A 21672-nucleotide genomic window follows, 5' to 3' on the forward strand; every position below is an offset into this window, starting at 1 on the left:
ACCAGGAGACCCGGACAGGGGAGACCTTGGTTCAGGGGTGGTGGAAGAGGGAAGGGGTCCTCACAGGGTAAAGACAGGAGTGAGATTGGTTCAGGGATGAAAATCCTGCTGACCTTCCCTGCTCCAGAGTGGGGCACCCCTGACGTTGCTCTGATCACCCAACCGGATGGTAGAGTGATGGAGACAACATCTGGCGCTCAGTGCCTGCGTCCTACCTTTGTAGTGTAAATTGCCTCCAGCAGAGAAGCCCCGAATCCAGCGACCCTCGTAGATCATTTGGACCCAGGGTTTCAGCTTCCCATCTGGGTTGGAGAGCAGATCCAGACTTAAATGGCAAATCTCCACGCAAGAAAAATGTTTCTTGAAGTCCTCAATGGACATCCTCATTGAAGCAAACACACACAAAAGAACCATCTGATTAATCAGCACCAGGGTGGAAAATAACCCACTCGCACACAGTCATTAACTGTCAGCCGCGGCTGTGTGTGTTGTATGTTGCTTCTGGACGTTGTGGGTTCAAATTCTGCATAAGAACTAGGAGCAGGAGTCAGCCATTTTGTCCCATCGAGCCTACTCCACCATTCAATATGGCCATTCTGATTTGGCAGTGGACTCAGCTCCATCTACCTACTCGCCATAATGCTTAATATTCCTGCTATGTACAGTCCTGTGCAAAAGTCCTAGGCATTCAATACTTTTTTTTATATACACACACACATACACACTGCAGCCAGGGTGCCTGAGACTTTTGCACAGTACAGCATTTGTCAATGTGGAGTGGAGAGCGAGTTTGTAAATTTGGTGAGAGCAAATGATGTTGGGAATGGTGAGGGTGGAGTGCCATGGGAGAGGGGTTGGACAGGTGGCAGAGAGTGCCAGGGACGGGCAGTGTCATGGGTGCAGACACACCCAGCCCTGAGACACCAGGCAAGGTCATTTGATTCCAAATAATTGGTTTATTGATCATTATAGAATGCCTCTCTGGTGCTTCCTACTTTCTCCCCTCTCACTTCTCCTCCCTTTTTCCTAACCATGATTCCCTCTCCTTGTCCCATTCCCACTCTCAATCCCTAAAAGAGACCCATATCAGACTTAGGTTTATCATTACCCACATACTTCATGAAATCTGTTTCTTTTGTGGCAGCAGTACAGTGCATACATAAAATTACTGCAGTCTGTGCAAAAGTCTTACCTAAAACCTTTACACAATCTATTCCTTGAATACTCAGGACAGCAAAGATTTTGCTTCCTGAATACTTTTGGGCGAATCTTATGGATTTTGGGCTGCTGATCATGAAAATCCACCATGAAATATCGTTATCATCACCTATATTTGTTATTTCAATTCATAATTCAAGTCAGAATAATTGATGCCAAGATTAAGGAAGGCATTTTTGTTGGTCCACAAATCAAATAGGTCATCAATGACAGGCAATTTGAAGAACTTCTAGTGGGACCGGAGAAAATCACATGGAAGGCATTCAAGGATGTTGTTGAAAATTTTCTTGGCAACTACAGAGCATCAAACTACATGCAGCTGGTTGACAACATGTTTCAAGCATACAAAACCATGAAGTGCAACACGTCACTAAAGATTCATTTTCTGCATTCCCATTTAGACTTTTTCCCTGCAAATCTTGGCGCTGTCAGTGATGAGCATGGTGAAAGGTTTCACCAGGACATTGCTGTCATGGAGAAATGGTATTGGGGTAACTGGAACCCATCAGTGCTGGCTGATTATTGTTGGACACTTAAGTGAGAAGCCTCAGACACTGAGTACAAATGAGAATCATCAAGAAACATTTCTAGCTTAGTTGAACCTCCATGATCAGCACTGACACACGTGCTCTACTCTCTCAACACCCATGACTGGGTGGCTAGGCACAGCTCAAATGCCATCAAGAAACTTGCTTATAATGCAACTATTGTTGGCCGAAATTCGGAGGGTGTACAGAAGTGAGATATATCAGCTAGTTGAGTGGTGTCGCAGGAACAACAAAGTCAACAAGACCAAAGAGCTGATTGTGGACTTCAGAAAGGATAAGATGAGGGAACACACACCAGTCCTCATAGAGGGAACAGAAGTGGAAGGAGTGAGCAATTTCAAGTTCTGGGGTGTCAATATCTCGAAGGATCTATCCTGGGCCCAACATATCCTTGGCCAACCAACTAGTGGGAGAATTCAAGGACATTTTCAACCTTTCATTGCTACGAGCAGAAGTTCCCACTTGCTTCAAAAGGCAACAATTATACCAGTGCCAAAGAAGAATAATGGGCTGCCTTAATGACTATTACCTGGTAGCACTCACATCAACAGTGATGAAATACTTTGAGAAGTTGGTCATGACTAGACGGAACTCCTGCCTCAGCAAGGACCTGAACCCATTGCAATTTGCCTATCGCCACAATAGGTCAACGGCAGAGACAAACTCAATGGCTCTCCACATGACTTTAGACCACCTAGACAACACAAACACCTACATCAGGATGCTGTTCATTGTCTATAGCCCAGCATTTAATATCACCATTCCTACTATCCTGATTGAGAATTTGCAGAACCTGGGCCTCTGTACCTCCCTCTGCAATTGGATCCTCAACTTCCTAACCAGAAGACCACAATCTGTGCAGATTGGTGATAACATATCCTCCTCGCTGACGATCAACACTGGCGCACCTCTGGGGTGTGTGCTTAGCCCACTGCTCTACTCTCTGTATACACATGACTGTATGGCTAGGCATAGCTCAAACACCATCTACAAATTTGCTGATGATACAACCATTGTTGGTGGAATCTCAGGTGGTGACGAGAGAGCGTACAGGAATGAGATTTGCCAACTAGTGGAATGGTGCCGCAGTAAAAACCTGGCACTCAACGTCAGTAAGAAGAAAGAGCTGATTGTGGACTTCAGGAAGGGTAAGACGAAGGAACACATACCAATCCTCATAGAGGGATCAGAAGTGGAGAGTGTGAGCAGCTTCAAGTTTCTGGGTGTCAAGATCTCTGAGGATCTAACCTGGTCCCAACACATTGATGTAGTCATAAAGAAGGCAAGACAGCGGCTATACTTTATTAGGAGTTTGAAGAGATTTGGCATGTCAACAAATACACTCAAAAACTTCTATAGTTGTACCATGGACAGCATTCTGAAAGGCTGCATCACTGTCTGGTATGGAGGGGCTACTGCACAGGACTGGAAGAAGCTGTAGAAGGTTGTAAATCTAGTCAGCTCCATCTTGGGTACTCGCCTACAAAGTACCCAGGACATCTTTAGGGAGCGGTGTCTCAGAAAGGCAGCGTCCATTATTAAAAACCTCCAGAACCAGGACATGCCCTTTTCTCACTGTTACCATCAGGTAGGAGGTACAGAAGCCTGGGGCAGTGGGGATGGTGGGGAGGGGCTACTGCACAGGATTAAAATAATCCGCAGAGAGTTGTAAACTTAGTCAGCTCCATCATGCTTAGCTTTCACGGTATCCAGGACATCTTCAAGGAGAGATCCATCATTAAGGACCCTCAAAACCCAGGGAGGAGGTACAGGAACAGCATCTTCCCCTTTGCCATCAGATTTCTGAATGGACATTGAATCCATGAACACTACCTCACTACTTTTTAATTTTTATTTTGCGCTACTGATTTAATTTAACCATTATATCTATTTACTGTAATTCATGTTTTATTCTATTATTATGTATTGCATTGTACTGCTGGCACAAAGACAACAAATTTCACCGCATACGCCAGTGATATTAAACCTGATTCTGGTACTGAAGTGCTCTCAAGTCCCTTCATATAACAGCACGCTACAGTCTTTCACCCTTTAGATACTAATCTGATCTTCAAAGTGGATGACCTTGCATTTACCAACGTACTCCATCTGCCAGACCCTTGTACCTGGGTCAGGGCCTTGAGGAATGAAAGTGATTTAATCTTTAAGGCAGTCCAGTATTTTTACATTCTTTGAAGGTTAAGAAGGTTCAGCTTATTAAAATTCAGGATTCAAGTTTACTGATCATATGTGCATCAAAACATTTGGTGAGAGAGTGCTGGTGTCACAGGAGTCACCACACATTCCGGCCCCATCACAGCAGGCCCAAACTGCTCAGCAGACCACGTAACAAATTAACTTATCTTTTCTCAAGAAAGGAGCCTTCAGCAAATGAAACAGGCTGATGCTCCTGGAGAGAGGTGAAGATGAAACGTTTGTGGTAGGAGCGTACTGGTGAAAAATTCCAGCTACTTTTCCCCTCACCCAACACCTTTCCAGACTCTCACCAATCTGTGTGCTCACCAACCGCCCCCCCCCACCCCGCCAGACGGACATGGAAGACCACACACTACTACTGCAAAGATGTTCTCCCCAGGATCTCAGCCAACATTCATCCCTCAACAACTGGTGTTCACAAAGACCATAAGACACAGGAGCAGAATATCGAGTCAGCTCCGCCACTTCATCATGGCTGATCCATTTTCCTTTCTCAGCCCCATTTCCTGCCTTCTCCCCGTATCTCTTCATATCCTGACTAATCAAGAGTCTATCAACCTCGGCTGTGAAGGCCAATTAATCGGCCTTCACAGCCATCTATGGCAAAGAATTCCACAGCTTCACCACTCTCTGGATGAAGAAATTCCTCCTCATCTCCGTTCTACAACAATGCCCCTCCATTCTGAGGCTATGTCCTCTGGTGTTAGGTTCCCTTTACACATCCTTTCAACATTTGATAGGTTTCAATGAGGTCACCCCTCATGTTTCTGGATTCCAGAGCATAGAACAAAGATCATTACAGTACTTCACAGGCCCTTCCGCCCACAATTTTGTGCTGACATTATAACCACTCTAAATCCAATCCAACCCTTCCCTCCCACATAGACCTCCATTTTTCTATCATCCGTGTGCCTTTTTAAATGCCCCTAATGTATCTGTCTCTGCCACTAACCCCAGTGGGGTATTTCACACACTATTCCCTGTGTAAAAAAAACCTACCCATGATACTACCCCCCCCCCCACCACCCCATACGTTCCTCCAATCATCTTAAAATCATGTCCCATTTCCACTCTGGCTATCCACTCGATCTACGCCACTTATCATCTCGCACACCTCTATCAAGTCGCCTCCAAAAAGAGAAGAGCCCCAGCTCACTCAACCTTTCCTCATAAGTCATGTTCTCTAATCTGGACAGCATCCCGGTAAATCTCCTCTGCACCCTCTCTAAAGCTTCCACATCCTGCTTATAATGAGGTGTCCAGAACTGAACACAACATTCCAAGTGCGGTCCAACCAGGGTTTGATGGAGCTGCAACATTACCTTGCGGTTCTTCAACTCAGTCTCTTGACTGATGAAGACTAACACACCATACACCTTCTTAGCCAACTTGTCAACTTGCATGGCAAGTTTCAGTCGCGTGTCCACCGTGGTCATGTTTCCTATATCACAACAGTAACCATGTTTCAGAACAAGCCAAACTGCCCAACATTGGTTGTGGAGCAACTAGGACATCCTGTTCTAGACAAAACTTCCATTGTCAGTCAGCACAAAGACCACATTCGCCCCCCCCAGGGTCAGTGAGTGTAACCTTTGTGTACCCAAACATCAGATACAATTTGCATCTGCAGATTTTCTCTCGTTTGTCATCAGATACTATAATTTGGAAAACCTGCTTCCACACCTCCATGTGAATGATCCTGGCACTCGTATCCCCATGATCCAGTACATGCCCTCTTCTTATTGCTACCATTAGGGAGACTCAGTGTTTTAGAAACAGCTTTATCCCCCATTGCCATCAGATCTCTGAAGAGTCCATCAACCTATGAATACTAAACATCACCTCAATATTTTTGCTCTCTCTTTGCATTACTTACTTATTTTGGGTGGCAGGGTGGAGCTACATCTCCACTAAAGGAGCTGTAAAGCACTCCTTCTCTCCGCTAGCCTGCAGGTCACCTTAGGCAAGGTGTAGCACCTGCTTAGCCCCCCTGATCAGGATCACATGAAGCCATGGGATCAGGTGGCTGATGGTCGTATGAGCTGCTGGTGCACGTCACAAGTCCTGGTATGTGACCACTGACGCTAGGCAGACAACCCCTGAAGAGTATTGATAATGGCTGGGGTCACCCATCTTGTAAGGACACTGCCCAGAAGAAGGCAATGGCAAACCACTTCTGTAGAAAAATTTCCCAAGAGCAATCATGGAGTTGGGAGGAGGAGGAGATGGCGGTGCGACGCAGCTCGCAGTGGCCTCTCCGGTGATGAATATCTGTAATCTGTCAAGTAGGGTGCCGTGCACAATCCTGATTTGATGGAGACAGATGTGAGAGCACAGAGGAACATCTGGTGAAACTTCTGAAATGCCGCCGCTATTGTGTGATCCGAAATCTCCAGAGGGGAAGGCCCCGAATCCTCGGCTTTGCCTGTTGCTTGGCGGCCGGGGTCGAAGCGCTTGGCAGAGATTGTGCTCGGTATCTGAGGGCTAGTCAGAGGCTCTAAGTTTTCGGACAGACTCAGAGTCAGACTGTGGTCGGGTGCTTCCAGGATGCTACATCGGCAAGTTTGCAGCGCTGGAGGTTCATGGCAGGGAGAGCTTTCTTCCTTCTACCATCTGCATGAAATGTTGGGGCTATCGGGACTTTGAGACTTTTTTTTACCGTGCCCATGGTCTGCTGTTATCAAATTACGGTATTGCTTTGCACTGTTGTAACTATATGTTATAATTATGTGGTTTTTGTCAGTTTTAGTCTTGGTCTGTTTTATGTTTCTGTGATACCACACCGGAGGAACATTGTATCATTTTTTAATGCATGCATTACTAAATGACAATAAACAAGGACTGAGTGTCCTCATAATCTAATCTAATGATCATGGAAAGACCAAGATCGCCCACATCATACGACACGGCACTTAATGATAATTGTAATTATAGTGTATTTTCTGTATTGCACGATTCTGCTGCAGCACAATAATGAATTTCACAACAAACGTCAGTGATAATAAAGCTGGTTCTAATTCTGTTTTGATGGTGTCTCTAATGACTGTTATAGATTGAGGCAGTGGAGATGGAAGGTATTAAACAACACAGAATACACCGGAAGAACTCAATGGGTCAGGCAGCATCTGTGGAAGGATTGGACGTTGATGCTCTCTGGGTTGAGGGCCTTCATCTGGACTCCATCTTGTCCTGCCTGGCCTAGTCCCTTCTCACCTACATCTGGGAATCAGGGATACCTGGCACATGCACCACCATCTCAACAACTCGCAGTTCCCTGGCCCCCATCACTTCACTTTTAATCAGACCCTTCAGAGAACTCTTCTCGGGGTTGGAGGAACTGTTGGATAGTTAGTGGGAAATGAACAGAGGTTCTTACCAAAACTCTCCATCTTCCAAGTGTACCTTCAGGGGACGGTGTTGTTCTGAGACCTGGCTCCACTCTGCAGACCTGCAGAGAGACAGAAGTGATCTAAAATCTTCACGCTCAGAATATAATGGTGAGAGCCCCAGCATACAGGATATCTTCAAGAAGTGATGCTTCAAAAATGTCAGCTTCCATCATTAAGCACCCCCATCACCCAGGACATGCCCTCTCCTCATTTCTACCATCAGGAAGCCTGAAGACACACACTCAACGATTCAGGAACAGCTTCTTCCTCTATGCCATCTGATTTCTAAATGGACAATGAATCCATGAACACTACCTCACTACTTTTTAAATTTCTATTTTTGCGCTACTTACTTAATTTAACTTTAAAATGTATACTTCTTACTGTAATTTACAATTTTTATTACTCTGCTGCATAACAATAAATCTCATGAGATATGCCGGTGATATTAAACCTGATTCTGATCCTGCGAGCACATTGAAAATGCAGGGAGCGCCACCTGGAACGCTCAGTGATCCCGTGTGGCAACTAGAAAACGGGAAGTGGAAGCGTTGTGGAGAGGAGGAGAACGGTATACCTCACACTACACTAGCACCTCGATATTCCCCACCCAGAGATTGAAACAACGCATAAAACCTTGGCGTGGAAATCCAGGGTAACGCACGGTAAGATCTTACCACTTCCGGTAAGATGGCAATGCGCATGGTGACAACGGCCTCTCTGGCTCCAAAGGTAGGTATAATTGTTCGTCCCTGACGTCTTTTTTTTTTTTGCAAATTAGTACATCTGGTCTACCCCACTAGCAAGCTGATCAATAGGGGAGGAGCAGAATTACAGGAAAGACACAAATAAGGTTGAAAGAGTACAGAGAAAATTGACAAGGATGTTGCCAGGTCTGGAGGACTTGAGTTATATGGGAAGTTTGAATAGGTTGGGACTGTATCCTTTAGCACATGGAAGGCTGACAGGAGATTTGATATAGGTATACAGAATTATGAGGGATATAGATAGGCTTTTTACATTGAGGTTGGGTAGAACTACAAGTAGATGTCATGGGTTAAGGGTGGAAGGTGAATAGTTTAAGGGGAACATGAGAGGCAACTTCTTCACTCAGAGGACCGTGAGAGTGTGCTCCATGCAAGCTCAATTTCAACATTTAAGAGAAGTTTGGATAGGTACATGGATGGGAGGGATATGGAAGGCTATGGTCCCGGTGCAGGTTGGTGGGACTAGGCAGTTTAAACAGTTCAGCATGGACTAGATGGGCCAAACGACCTGTTTCTATGCTGTACTTTTCTATGATTTGTTACAGATCATATTGCCGTCTACAACAGGAGTCGGCGTGTGGAGGCGGAGTACATATCCCTCAAATCCAGGTACCTATCCAAACTTCTCTTAAACATTGAAATCGAGCTCAAACTCACCTGGCACACTTGTGCTGTCAGCTCGGTCCACATTCTCACCACCCTCTGAGTGAAGAAGTTTCCCCTTAACATTTTCATCTTTCACCGTTAACCCATGCCCTCTGGTTGCAGTCTCACCCAACCTCAGTGGAAAAATGTATGGTGGAACGACAATTAAACTTGTATTTGAACATGCCTGATGAACTCAGTAGGTCAAAGAGCATCTATGCAGAGGAATAAGAATTTAGGGGTGAAATCCTCTGACCAGATCTCCCTCTCCCCTTACCCATCGCTCCAGGCACCGCTCCACTCCCCTCTCCCCCACGGGTTGCGAACTCGCACCAACTCCACTCCGCTTGTCTTGAGTTGAACCTGGGAAATCCACAAAAACAAAAGTGATCACCAAGACTCTGGACACCTCACACACTTTCAACAGGCGAGGAGCAGGCAAATCTCGAAACTGGCACTGACTAAAGAACAGGCACTTCCACTTTAAGAAGCACGTGGGAGACCTCGGTGAGGGATAAATTCAGTGGGGAGGAAGCGAAGCATCTCTGCCCCATACGCTGATTGTTTATTCCTTTCCCCGTATGCTGCCTGACCTGCTGAGCTCCTCTAGCATTTTGTGCGTGTTACCCTTCTCCTGTCAGTAGAAACAGTTGTGCCAGGCTTTGTAGCTAAACCACACGTGAAGGCCAGGAGCTGGACTTGGTTGTCAGAGGCCATTTAACATGAATGCCATTGGGAGTGGGAGTTTGTCCCCATTACTAAGACTAAGGAGCTGGTGGTAAACCTGAGGAGGGCTAAGGCACCGGTGACCCCTGCTTCCATCCAGGGGGTCAGTGTGGACATGGTGGAGGATTACAAATACCTGGGGATACGAATTGACAATAAACTGGACTGGTCAAAGAACACTGAAGCTGTCTACAAGAAGGGTCAGAGCCGACTCTATTTCCTGAGGAGACTGAGGTCCTTTAACATCTGCCGGACGATGCTGAGGATGTTCTACCAGGCTGTGGTGGCCAGTGCGATCATGTTTGCTATTGTGTGCTGGGGCAGCAGGCTGAGGGTAGCAGACACCAACAGAATCAACAAACTCATTCGTAAGGCCAGTGATATTGTGGGGATGGAACTGGACTCTCTGACGGTGGTGTCTGAAAAGAGGATGCTGTCCAAGTTGCATGCCATCTTGGTCAATGTCTCCCATCCACTACATAATGTACTGGGTGGGCACAGGAGTACATTCAGCCAGAGACTCATTCCACCGAGATGCAACACAGAGCGTCATAGGAAGTCATTCCTGCCTGTGGCCATCAAACTTTACAACTCCTCCCTTGGAGGGTCAGACACCCTGAGCCAAGAGGCTAGTCCTGGACTAATTTCCTGGCATAATTTACATATTACTTTTTAATTATTTATGGTTTTATTACTATTTAATTATTTATGGTGCAACTGTAATGAAAACCAATTTCCCCCGGGATCAATAAAGTATGACTACGACTATTATCCACGCCCCTTTCTAAGGCTATGACAACCTGAAGGAACCACAGTGAGAGGAAGAGTTATTTCACAGGATGTCTGGCTGAGCTAGGGGTTTACCGAGGCTCTGAAAAGGTCACCTATCATTCCATCAGCCAGCAGTACAAACTGCAGAGAAACCCGAGAGGGGTCACACACCACTGCATCACCTAACAGCCTTAGCTCACCTTGTCAACACCAGTCACGGAGTATGCATGTCCAGTTACAATGCCTTGTTCACCTAATACTCCCACTGGACCCTGTGCAGAGAACGAGGAGGATTACATGTTACTTATTGGATTATAAAACTCTTGTAAATTTTTAAAATACTTTACACTTGTATTCCTCGAAGCTCATCCCGAGGTTGCTGGCACTGAAGAGTTGTCTATTTCACCAAATCCAGAATCAAAATCAGGAATAGGTTTACAACAACTGAAAATACACTGTAAAATTTATTGTTTTGTGGCAGCACTACAGTTCAATCACAAAAAAACTACACTATCAGATGTAGTAAGAAATATTAATAAATAACAAACACAAGAAAATCTGCAGGTTTTTTTGGCCTAAATTTATTTATTTAGAGATACAGCATGGACCAGGCCCCTCCGGCCCAACGAGCTCACGTCACCCAATTCCATCCATGTGACAATAGACAATAGGTGCAGGAGTAGGCCATTCGGCCCTTCGACCCAGCACCGCCATTCACTGTGATCATGGCTGATCATCCACAATCAGTACCCTGTTCTTGCCTTCTCCCCACATCCCTTGACTCTGCTATCTTTAAGAGCTCTATCTAACTCTTTCTTGAAAGCATCCAGAGAATCGGCCTCCACTGCCCTCTGAGGCAGAGCATTCCACGGATCCACAACCCTCTGTGTGAAAAAGTTTTTCCTCAACTCCGTTCTAAACGGTCTACCCCTTATTCTTAAACTGTGGCCTCTGGTTCTGGACTCCCCCAACATCGGGAACATGTTTCCTGCCTCTAGCGTGTCCAACCTCTTAATAATCTTGTATGTTTCAATGAGATCCCCTCTCATCCTTCTAAATTCCAGTGTATACAAGCCCAGTCGCTCCAATCTTCCAACATATGACATTCCCGCCATCCCTGGAATTAACCCAGTGAACCTACGCTGCACTCCCTCCATAGCAAGAATGTCCTTCCTCAAATTTGGTGACCAAAACTGCACACAGTACTCCAGATGACCCATTAACCTATTAACCGGTACATCTCGGGAATGTGGAAAGAACCCAGAGCATCCAGGGGAAATCCATGCACTCACCAGGAGAACATAGAAACTCCTCACAAACAGCAGTGAGAATTGAAACTGGGTCACTGGTACTGTAAAGCATTACGCTAACTGCCAGTGTTGCTATCAAATTTGCAAATAACACTTACCCTTGTAGTGAGTTCTAGGTGCCAATCTGTCCCCCCATCTTTCTCGCACTCCTTCCTCCCCCACACTATCGAGTCCACTCCTGTCCATTAATATTATTGTCATCCTTTCTAATGACAATGGGTCAATGGTTCCATTTAATATCAGAGAATGTACACAGTATACAACCTGACAGTCTTACTCTTCACAGACATCCTCAAAATAGAAGATAAAACTCCAAAGAATGAATGGTAACGCAGACTACTGTGCCAATATTCTACCCGAGAAGCAGCCCGGAGACGCTGGAAACCCAAAGCAACACACAAAAAATGCTAGAGGAACTCAGCAGCTCAAGTACCGGCTACGGAAAGAAGTAAACAGTTGTCGTTTCAGGACTGAAGAAGGGTCTCAGCAGAAACACCTGACAGCTTACTCTTTTCCACAGATGATGCCTGACCTGCTGAGTTACTCCAGCATTTTGTGTGTGTTGCTATTGATAAGTAGGTAATGCAAAAAGACAACAAAAATAGTGAAGTAGTGTTCATGGGTTCATGAACTGTTCAGAAATCTGATGGACGAGAGGAAGAAGCTGTTTCTGAAATGTTGAGTGTGTGTCTTCAGGCTCACGGGAAGTCAGACGAATGAGTGGTGACCTCATTGAAACCTATTGAATGGTGAAAAGCCTCAACAGAGTGAATGTGGAGAGGATGTTTCCTATGGTGGGGGAGTCTAAGACCAGAGGGCACAGCCTCAGAATAGAGAGGTGTCCTTTTAGAAAGGGGATGAGGAGGAATTTCTTTAGCCAGAGAGTGGTGAATCTGTGGAATTCATTGCCACAGACAGCTGTGGAGGCCAAGTCATTGTGTATACTTAAGGCAGCGGTTGACAGATTCTTGATTGGTCACGGCATGAAGGGATGTGGGGAGAAGGCAAGAGATTGGGGCTGAGAGGAAAAATGATGGAGGAGACTCAATGGGCCAAATGGCTTCATTCTGCTCCCATGTCTTATAGTCTTATCAACTTTGTCATTTCTTATTGGCTAAGTATTAGCACAGTGCCCGTGTGATGTAATTGTTTTAATTATGCAGCCTATTCACTAGTCGCCTCTACTTCCTGAGGAGACTGAGGTCCTTTGGAGTATGCAGGCCTCTCCTTCACATGTTCTACCAGTCTGTTGTCACCAGTACAATCTTCTATGTGGTGGTGTGCTGGGCCAATGTCATCTACATGGGTGACAGCAACAGGGTCAATAAATTGATTAGAAAGGCTGGCTCTGTTATTGGAGTCAAACTGGACACATTGGAGGCTGTGGTAGAACAAAGGACCCTGCGGAAAATCCTGACAATTCTGGACAATGTTTCTCACCCTCTGTATGCCACCTTGGCTGAGCTGACGAACAATTCCAGTAATAGTCTAAGATAACCGTGCTGCTCCAAAGAGTGCTAAACGAGGTCATTCTTACCCTCAGCCATTAGGGTCTATAATGAGTCAACCTATAGCCAGGGAAGTAATGACCCCCTCCTGTTAGACTGTTTGAGGTAACTTATTTTTATTCTTTCTAGTTCTCTTCTAATATTTATAGCTGTGCACTTGTAATGCTACAGTGACACTGTAATTTCCTTTGGGATCAATAAAGTGCCTACCTAGTTTATCTCTATCTAAGGAATATCTTATCTATAAAAGTGACGGATTTTCAGAGGCACCATCTTGGTTTCTTTATTCCCTTGTCCCCTCAGAGCATAGTTTCTCAGCTCTTTATTTAGTTAACTCGGTATTTGTGTGGGCACGTGGCCAAGTGGTTAAGGCATTGGACTAGCGACCTGAAGGTCGTGAGTTCGAGCCCCAGCCGAGGGAACGTGTTGTGTCCTTGAGCAAGGCACTTAATCACACATTGCTCTGCGACGACACTGGTGCCAAGCTGTATGGGTCCTAATGCCCTTCCCTTGGACAACATCAGTGTCGTGGAGAGGGGAGACTTGCAGCATGGGCAACTGCTGGTCTTCCATACAACCTTGCCCAGGCCTGCGCCCTGGAGAGTGAAGACTTTCCAGGCGCAGATCCATGTTCTTGCAAGACTCTAAAATAAACTGGAATCTTGGAATTAACACTGCTCACTATTCCTGACTCCCGGAAGGACCCCAAGGCTCAGAAAATAAACGGAGATCCAACAGCACCCTCCAGACGAAAACATGGCTATTATTTCCTGAATGCCATTTCTATTTACCGGCTTTGCACAGCAAACTATGGAGCCTTTGTCCAGGAGTTTCTTCAAGAATTTCCAAAGGTCCTTGGGCATCTCGTCAATCTGAAGGGATTCAGGGGCTCCACCAGTGAGATCGACCATGGCTTCCAGAGGGTAACCGATGTACAGCGATTCATAGCACCCCTTCAGCCTGTGCAACGAGAGAATGGAAGGCCTTGGTTAATTGGGACACAGCCCAAAGCACCAACCACCCAGCGTCCACTGCCTTGGTCCCACTGCCATGCCAAACACTCCAGCTCCAACAAAACCGGGGGCGGGAATCTGTGAAATTCATTGTCACAGATGGGTGTGGAGGCCATATATCTATATATGTGGTCTTAAGCACAGATAGATAGATATAGAGCGCTGGGGTGCCCAAGACTTTTGCACAGTACTGTAGTAATTTTAATTATTGCACTGAACTGCTGTTGCAAAAAAAAAAGTAAAATTCATACATATGTGAGTGATGACAAACCTGATTCTGATATGGGTCTCTATTATAGACTGAGAGTGGGAAGGGGGCAGAGGAGAGGGAGCAGGAAACACCAGAGAGACATTCTGTAATGATCAATAAACCAATTGTTTGCAAGTAAATGACCTTGCCTGGTGCCTCAGGGCTGGGTGTGTCTGCACCTACACCACCACCACCACCCCCCCCCCGACCCCCGTGGTGCTCCACCCTTGCCATTCCCAACACCTTTTGCTCCTGCTAGATTTATAAACTCGCTCTCTTCCCCACATTGACACATATAGTACTGTGCAGAAGTCTTAGGCGCTGTGTGTGTGTGTGTGTGTGTGTGTGTGTGTGCGCGCGCACGCGCGCGCGCGTGTTTTATTTAATATAGACACACACAGGTTGATTGGCTCTTAATTAGGATGTCTAAGGTTACGGGAAGAAGGCAAAATAGACATAATAGGTTGATTGGCCTGAATCTACTCCTATGTCTAAGGGTCTTATGTCTGATAACTCAAGCTACTCACAGACCGTTACTGTGGACGCTCAGTCACCGTGAAACACTCAGCAGGTCCTTACTTGGCATAGGCCTTCTCCAGGAGAGGGCTCCAGAACTCATTGTTGTTCCTGGAGTAGAGAAATGCCAGCTTGTTGTCAATGGTGGGCAATCGGTCATCAACTATCACTTCGACCCACTGCCCATACTGCCAGAACTTGTGGAAATAAAAGGCAATATCAAACGTTAGATTATCAGCAGCAAACCAGGGCAATTTTCTCTTCAAACAACTCAGCAGCGTTAACCTAAATCAATACACGCAAAATACTGAGGGAACTCAGCAGGTCAGGCAGCATCTATGGTGGGGAATAAACAATTTGCGTTTTGGGCTGAGAGCCTTCGTAGGGACGGGAAAGGAAGTTGGGGGGTGTGGGGGAGGCATAAGCCAAACTTTTGTGTCTGGGATGGAACTCCAACCCACAACCTCCTGGAAAAGATAGCAACGGCAAGAATAGACCACTTGGCCCCTCAAACCTACCCCACAATTCAATGTGATCACAGATGATCTGCCCCAGGCCTCACCTCCTGTTCTGTCCTTCAGGCAATTGATTTAAGTTTTTTTTTTAAATCATATGATTAAGCACGTTCAGCTTTTATTTTGAAATGAGCAGTTTCAGATCTGTATTAGGTCACTTCCGGTGCAGTCAGGAAGTAGTGAGTACATTGGTTGGTAAAATGCCAGAGATTTATGTTAGGAGCAAAAGTAGTTTCTATCTAAAGCCATCCTATTGTTTCCCTAACAAAAGCATTGCTTGTAAGTCAATGTTATATTGTTTAGAAATAAATCAGAAGGTATCAATAATATTTTGCTGAAATAGAATGTTAATTTTGAGTTCTTTTTGGCACTCACCTAGATGCAAATGACTTACACAAGTATTTACCTGCAGTATTTACTTGTCAGAATCTTGTAATATTCACCTGCAGAAAACTTGGCTAAGTCATTACTTATCTGTGTACATTTATTTGTGTGGCAGGAACAACGCAGTGATTACGCTGTATTTTGTTGTTTTGCAGTTTCACTCCCTGTTCACTGTAGCCGGAAGGTGGTGTGGTGGCATCAGCCCCAGACTCCAAGGCAAGTAGATCTGGGTTCAAATCCGGCCGGCTCCGTGCACAGTTTCCATCCGGGCTAGGTTCAGCGTCGAGCTAACAACCCAGCTTCATAAAAAAAGATAAAACGTTAAGGAAACGGCAAGATGGCCAGCTGATGTGCCACAAGATGTGAAGAGGGATAACAACCTTTGTTCTCTATGCCACGCCATTGAGTCTGCAATAAAACCAAGGAGCTAGGAGGCCGTACCCAGACTCTGTTATTTTTGAATGGAGGTTGGCTGACTGTCTAGTTGATATTACAACACAGTACCATTCCTCTTCTCTGCCAATACAACTCAATTCGCTGATGTTTCAAAAGTTTACTTTCTTCCCCTTTCAAATCAAGGCAAGTTTACTGTCATTTAACTATATACATGTATATCGTCAAACGAGACCACTCCAAACCAAGGTGTAATGCAAGTTAGGAAAGCAAGGATAAAAATTTACAGGTGAATTATGCATAAATAAACAAAGTAAAGTGCATAAATTAACTTGCAAGCATCAGGAATTCTGCAGATGCTGGAATTTCAAGCAACATACATAAAAAATTGCTGGTGAACACAGCAGGCCAGGCAGCATCTCTAGGAAGAGGTACAGTCGACGTTTCGGGCCGAGACCCTTCGTCAGGACTAACTGAAAGAAGAGTTAGTAAGAGATTTGAAAGTTGGAGGGGGAGGGGGAGATCCAAAATGATAGGAGAAGACAGGAGGGGGAGGGATGGAGCCAAGAGCTGGACAGGTGATTAGCAAAAGGGATACGAGAGGATCATGGGACAGAAGGCTCAGGGAGAAAGAAAGGTGGGGGAGGAACCCAGAGGATGGGCAAGGGGTATAGTGAGAGGGACAGAGGGAGAAAGAGGAGAGTGAGAGAAAGAATGTGTGTATATAAATAAATAACGGATGGGGTACGAGGGGGAGGTGGGGCATTAGCAGAAGTTTGAGAAGTCAATGTTCATGCCATCAGGTTGGAGGCTATCCAGATGGAATATAAGGTGTTGTTCCTCCAACCTGAGTGTGGCTTCATCGTTACAGTAGAGGAGGCCGTGGATAGACATGTCAGAATGGGTATGGGACGTGGAATTAAAATGTGTGGCCACTGGGAGATCCTGCTTTCTCTGGCGCACAGAGCATAGGTGTTCAGCGAAATGATCTCCCAGTCTGCGTCGGGTCTCGCCAATATATAAAAGTCCACACCGGGAGCACCGGCCGCAGTATATCGCCCCAGCCGACTCACAGGTGAAGTGTCGCCTCACCTGGAAGGACTGTTTGGGGCCCTGAATGGTGGTAAGGGAGAAAGTGTAAGGGTATGTGTAGCACTTGTTCCGCTTACAAGGATAAGCGCCAGGAGGGAGATCAGTGGGGAGGGATGGGGGGGAATGACTGGACAAGGGAGTCGCGTAGGGAGCGATCCCTGCGGAAAGCAGAGGAGGGGGGAGGGAAAGATGTGCTTAGCGGTGGGATCCCGTTGGAGGTGGCGGAAGTTACGGAGAATTATATGTTGGACCCGGAGGCTGGTGGGGTGGTAGGTGAGGACAAGGGGAACCCTATTCCTAGTGGGGTGGCGGGAGGATGGAGTGAGAGCAGATGTGCATGAAATGGGGGAGATGCATCTGAGAGCAGAGTTGATGGTAGAAAAGGGGAAGCCGCTTTCTTCAAAAAAGGAAGACATCTCCCTCGTCCTGGAATGAAAAGCCTCATCCTGACAGCAGATGTGGCGGAGACGGAGGAATTGAAAGAAGGGGATGGCATTTTTATAAGAGACAGCTCCTTGACTTCATTAACTTTGCCTCCAACTTTCACCCTGCCCTCAAGTTTACCTGGTCCATTTCTGACACCTCCCTTCCCTTTCTGTCTCTATCTCTGGAGACAGCTTATCTACTGATGTCTAATATAAGCCTACTGACTCTTACAGCTATCTGGACTATTCCTCTTCTCACCCTGTCCCTAGGCCTCCTGTCCCATGATCCTCTCATATCCCTTTTGCCAATCACCTGTCCAGCTCTTGGCTCCATCCCTCCCCCTCCTGCTTTCTCCTATCATTTCGGATCTCCCCCTCCCCCTCCCACCTTCAAATCTCTTACTAGCTCTTCTTTCAGTTAGTCCTGACGAAGGGTCTCGGCCCAAAACGTCAACGGTACCTCTTCCTAGAGATGCTGCCTGGCCTGCTGCGTTCACCAGCAACTTTTATGTGTGTTGCATAAATTAGCTATTGTCAGGTACAGAATAGATTATCGGGTGAGGCCACCCTCAGGGTGGAGGAGCAAGACTTTATACTCCATCTAGGTAGCCTCCAACCTGATGGCATGAATATCAATTTTTCCTTCCAGTGAACCAAGTTACTCCCCCACCATCTTCCCCTCCTCCTCTATTCCCCACTCTGCCCTCTTGCCTCTTCTCACCTGCCCATCACGTCCCCCAGGTTACCTCCTCCTTCCTTTTCCCCTATGCTCCACTCTTCTCTCCTATCCGATTCCTCCTCCTCCACCCTTTACCTTTCCCACCCACCTGGCTTCACCTATCATCTTCCAGCCATCCTCCTTCCCCTCCCCAGCATTTTATTCTGCCGTCTTCCCCCCCACCCGCCTTCCTTCTCAGTGTTGAAGGAGGGTCTCAGCCCGAAATGTTCACTGTTATTCATTCCCATCGATGCTGCCTGACCTGCTGAGTTCCTCCAGCATTTTGTGTGTGTATGCTTCTTCTTTCTGTTATAGTTTTGACTCTTGTATTGACAAAGTACTTGTATTTGGTATGATCTGACCCTGGATGGCATGTAAAGAGTACTCTTCACTGTACCTCGGTACACATGACAAAAACAAGCCAATTACGAATCATTGGTGGCCACTGTTTCTTTCTCTTTTTTTAAAAATTGAGACCATTCCAGCCACACCACCCAGCGATCCCCCAAAGTTAACCCTGGCCAAATCACAGGACAATTTATAATGACCAATTAACCTACCAATTAGTGTACTTGAAGGAAACCCACATGATTGCAGGGCGAATGTACAAACCCCTTACAGATAGCAAAAGGACATGGACGACCAGGACATACCTTAAAGCGGAAACACCCTGAGTAACCGGTCCCGAATCCCTGGTTTGGTGGGATCACCTGTTTCATGACATCCTTGTTGAGACTGAGGCAAGCGATGACAGACAGGAGCCAGCAGTCGCCTGGCAACAAGATGGGTTTGCGTTAATGATCAGAAGATGTACAGAGCTTTGTGTACACTGTTGTGACGGGTACAAAGTCACTGGAGAAACACTGAAGCTAGTGGATACAGACGTGCTTTATTCAACAAAAAGAGCAGCAGGAATGATATTGAGACACCATTTTATATCGCAATCCAATATTACATGACATTTTACATGTTAAACTTCAAAGTTAACAGCAAGACAATTCTAGAGTTACAACGTATCTACAATGCTTCCTTTGAATCACATATAGTCTTCACACCCACACTCCAGACACCAAAAATGATTGTTAATCAGCATTGTCTGGTTTGCAATCAACTCCAGACGACAGCTCCAGGAAGATTATAGTTCAGGGCTGCACTTTAGATTTAATCTACAATCCATGTTCATGTCTGAAGATTGGTTGCTGGTGAAATTAATACTTGCTATATACCCTCATTCCAAAATATGTCGTAACACACTGCACAGAAACACAGCAGTGACCTAAATACCTCTCTCAGCTCAGTCTCTAGACATGTGATTCAGAACTACCTCGACCAAAAAGGCAGCAGCTTTAACAAAAATAGAAAATGCGCCACCTTAAGCTGAACTGAACAGTCCCAGACTGTTTCGACGTGGTTTGATGTTTTATACTCTGTGTGTTTCACTCTTTTTTGTCGTTTGCACAATTTGTTCTTTTTTTTTTGCATGTTGGGAATTTGATGTTTTTTTTGAATGGGTTCCATGGTTTTCTTTGTTTTGTGGCTGTCTGTGAGAAGACGAATCTCAGGGTTGTATACTGAATACATGCTTCGATAATGTTGTTGTTGAGTGGCTCAGCCAGCTAGCTTGTTAGCTTGCAGATGTTTCATTACCCAGCTAGGCAACATCATCAGTGCAACTTCCAATGAAATGTTGATGATCTATATTGTTTGTCTTTTATGTGTCCTGTGGTGTGTGGGGGTGGGGTGTGGGTATATTTGCCATTTCTATTGGGTACAGATTATGTAATCTGCGATTGGCTCATTAAAATCGGATTAGGTCATAATTGACGTCCAGGCTGAGTCAGTCGACTGTTATTCAGGACTAACGTCATCCTCATTGATTGACGCGTGTAATCAGGTGTGAATTGGCTCTTGGCTCTGGACTGATGACTTGACACTGAAGTGGGACGTAAACGTGCTTGTTGATAAAATTCTGTGTACAGAACAAAGCCTCTAAGAATTCTTGGGCTTTTGTTGACGGGCTTGGCCCAGGATAGTGACATTGGTCCAGTCGAATTGATGTGCTTCGCTATAGATATAGGGAAAGTTGATCATGACAGCTTACAGCCAGTTGGTGTTCATGTACCCTTGTTGATAGCTTCCTACCAGTCTGTCCAATATAAATCTTGCGGCAGTTGGCGCATGGAATTTTGTATATGGTGTTTGTTCTTTACATTGTAGGTAGGGAGTCTTTTATTCTTGATAAACATTGGTGTAGTGTGGCTGCAGGTTTGTGTGTTACTGTGATGGCAAATGGTCGTAGAAATCTGTTGGTCATTTCCGATACGTTCTTGATGTAGGGTAGAGTGACCAGCTTGGCTGGACGTTGTGTGTTTCTTTGATAATAAATGTAATTTGAATGTTTGAAACACTCAGCATGTCAAGCAGTATCTGTGGGAGCACAGTTATTTCAAATCAAAGATCCTTCATCAGAATATTCAGCTTCCTTTCACCAGACACTGTCTGGGGCGGCACGATAGCATTGCGATCAGCACGTTGGTGAACAGCACCCGATCATTGGTTGGGTTTGGATTCTCACCGTGACCAAGTGTTCTTCTCCTGGTTACATGAGAAAGTCAGCAGATGCTGGAGATCCAGAGCAAACCACACAAAATGCTGGAGGAACTCAGCAAGTCAGGCACCATGTGCGGAAAAGAATAAATAATCAACTTTGCGAGCTGAGACCCTCTTCAGGACGGAGAAGGAAAGGAGAAGTTGTCAGAATAAAAAGGTGGGGAGAAGGGAAGGAGCTGAGAGTTGAAGCCAGGTGGGTGGGAAACGTCAAGGGCTGGAAAAGAAAGAATCTGATAGGAGAGGGGAGCAGACCATAGAAGGGGACCTAGGGTGAAGTAATAGGCAGATGAGAAGTGAAAGGTCAAAGTGAAGAAAGCGGAGGTGGCGGTGGGGGGGAAGAGGGGGAGAAGAGGGGAGAATTGGTTCACCAGAAGGAGAAATCGATATCCATGCAGAATATAAGGTGTTGCTTCTCTACTAAGGGTGGCCTCATCTTGGCACAAGTGGCGGCCGTGGATTGAAATGTCGGAACGGGAACGGGAATCAGAATTAAAATGTTCCTCCAGCATTCTGTGTGCGTTGCTTACGATCAGCAAGCCGTGGGCGTTCTACATTGGCGCCAGAAGCACGACAGCACTTGCGGGCTGCCCAGCACAATCCTCACAGATTTGCTCAGTTGCAAACGACACATTTCACTGGGTGTTCTGAATGAAGCTA

General features: G+C 45.8%; 1 protein-coding gene across 4 annotated transcripts in view; it reads right to left on the minus strand.

The window, feature by feature from the left end:
- The window catches only part of LOC140206179 (calpain-9-like), a 98444-nt gene that overhangs the window by 56177 nt on the left and 20595 nt on the right, over positions 1–21672 (minus strand). For all 4 annotated transcript variants that reach the window (XR_011888088.1, XM_072274458.1, XM_072274456.1 and 1 more), the window contains exons 3-9: positions 19059–19177; positions 14942–15075; positions 13891–14059; positions 10482–10553; positions 9062–9147; positions 7360–7431; positions 216–382 (exon numbers count right to left, since the gene is read on the minus strand). Coding sequence is in view for 3 of the 4 variants with exons in the window: in XM_072274458.1 (XP_072130559.1) it covers positions 216–382; positions 7360–7431; positions 9062–9147; positions 10482–10553; positions 13891–14059; positions 14942–15075; positions 19059–19177 (819 nt within the window). In the remaining variant the exon portion in view is untranslated. The remainder of the gene's footprint in view (positions 1–215; positions 383–7359; positions 7432–9061; positions 9148–10481; positions 10554–13890; positions 14060–14941; positions 15076–19058; positions 19178–21672) is intronic.

The sequence above is a fragment of the Mobula birostris genome, chromosome 12, assembly GCF_030028105.1.
Source record: "Mobula birostris isolate sMobBir1 chromosome 12, sMobBir1.hap1, whole genome shotgun sequence".
In the NCBI taxonomy this organism is placed as follows: domain Eukaryota; kingdom Metazoa; phylum Chordata; class Chondrichthyes; order Myliobatiformes; family Myliobatidae; genus Mobula; species Mobula birostris.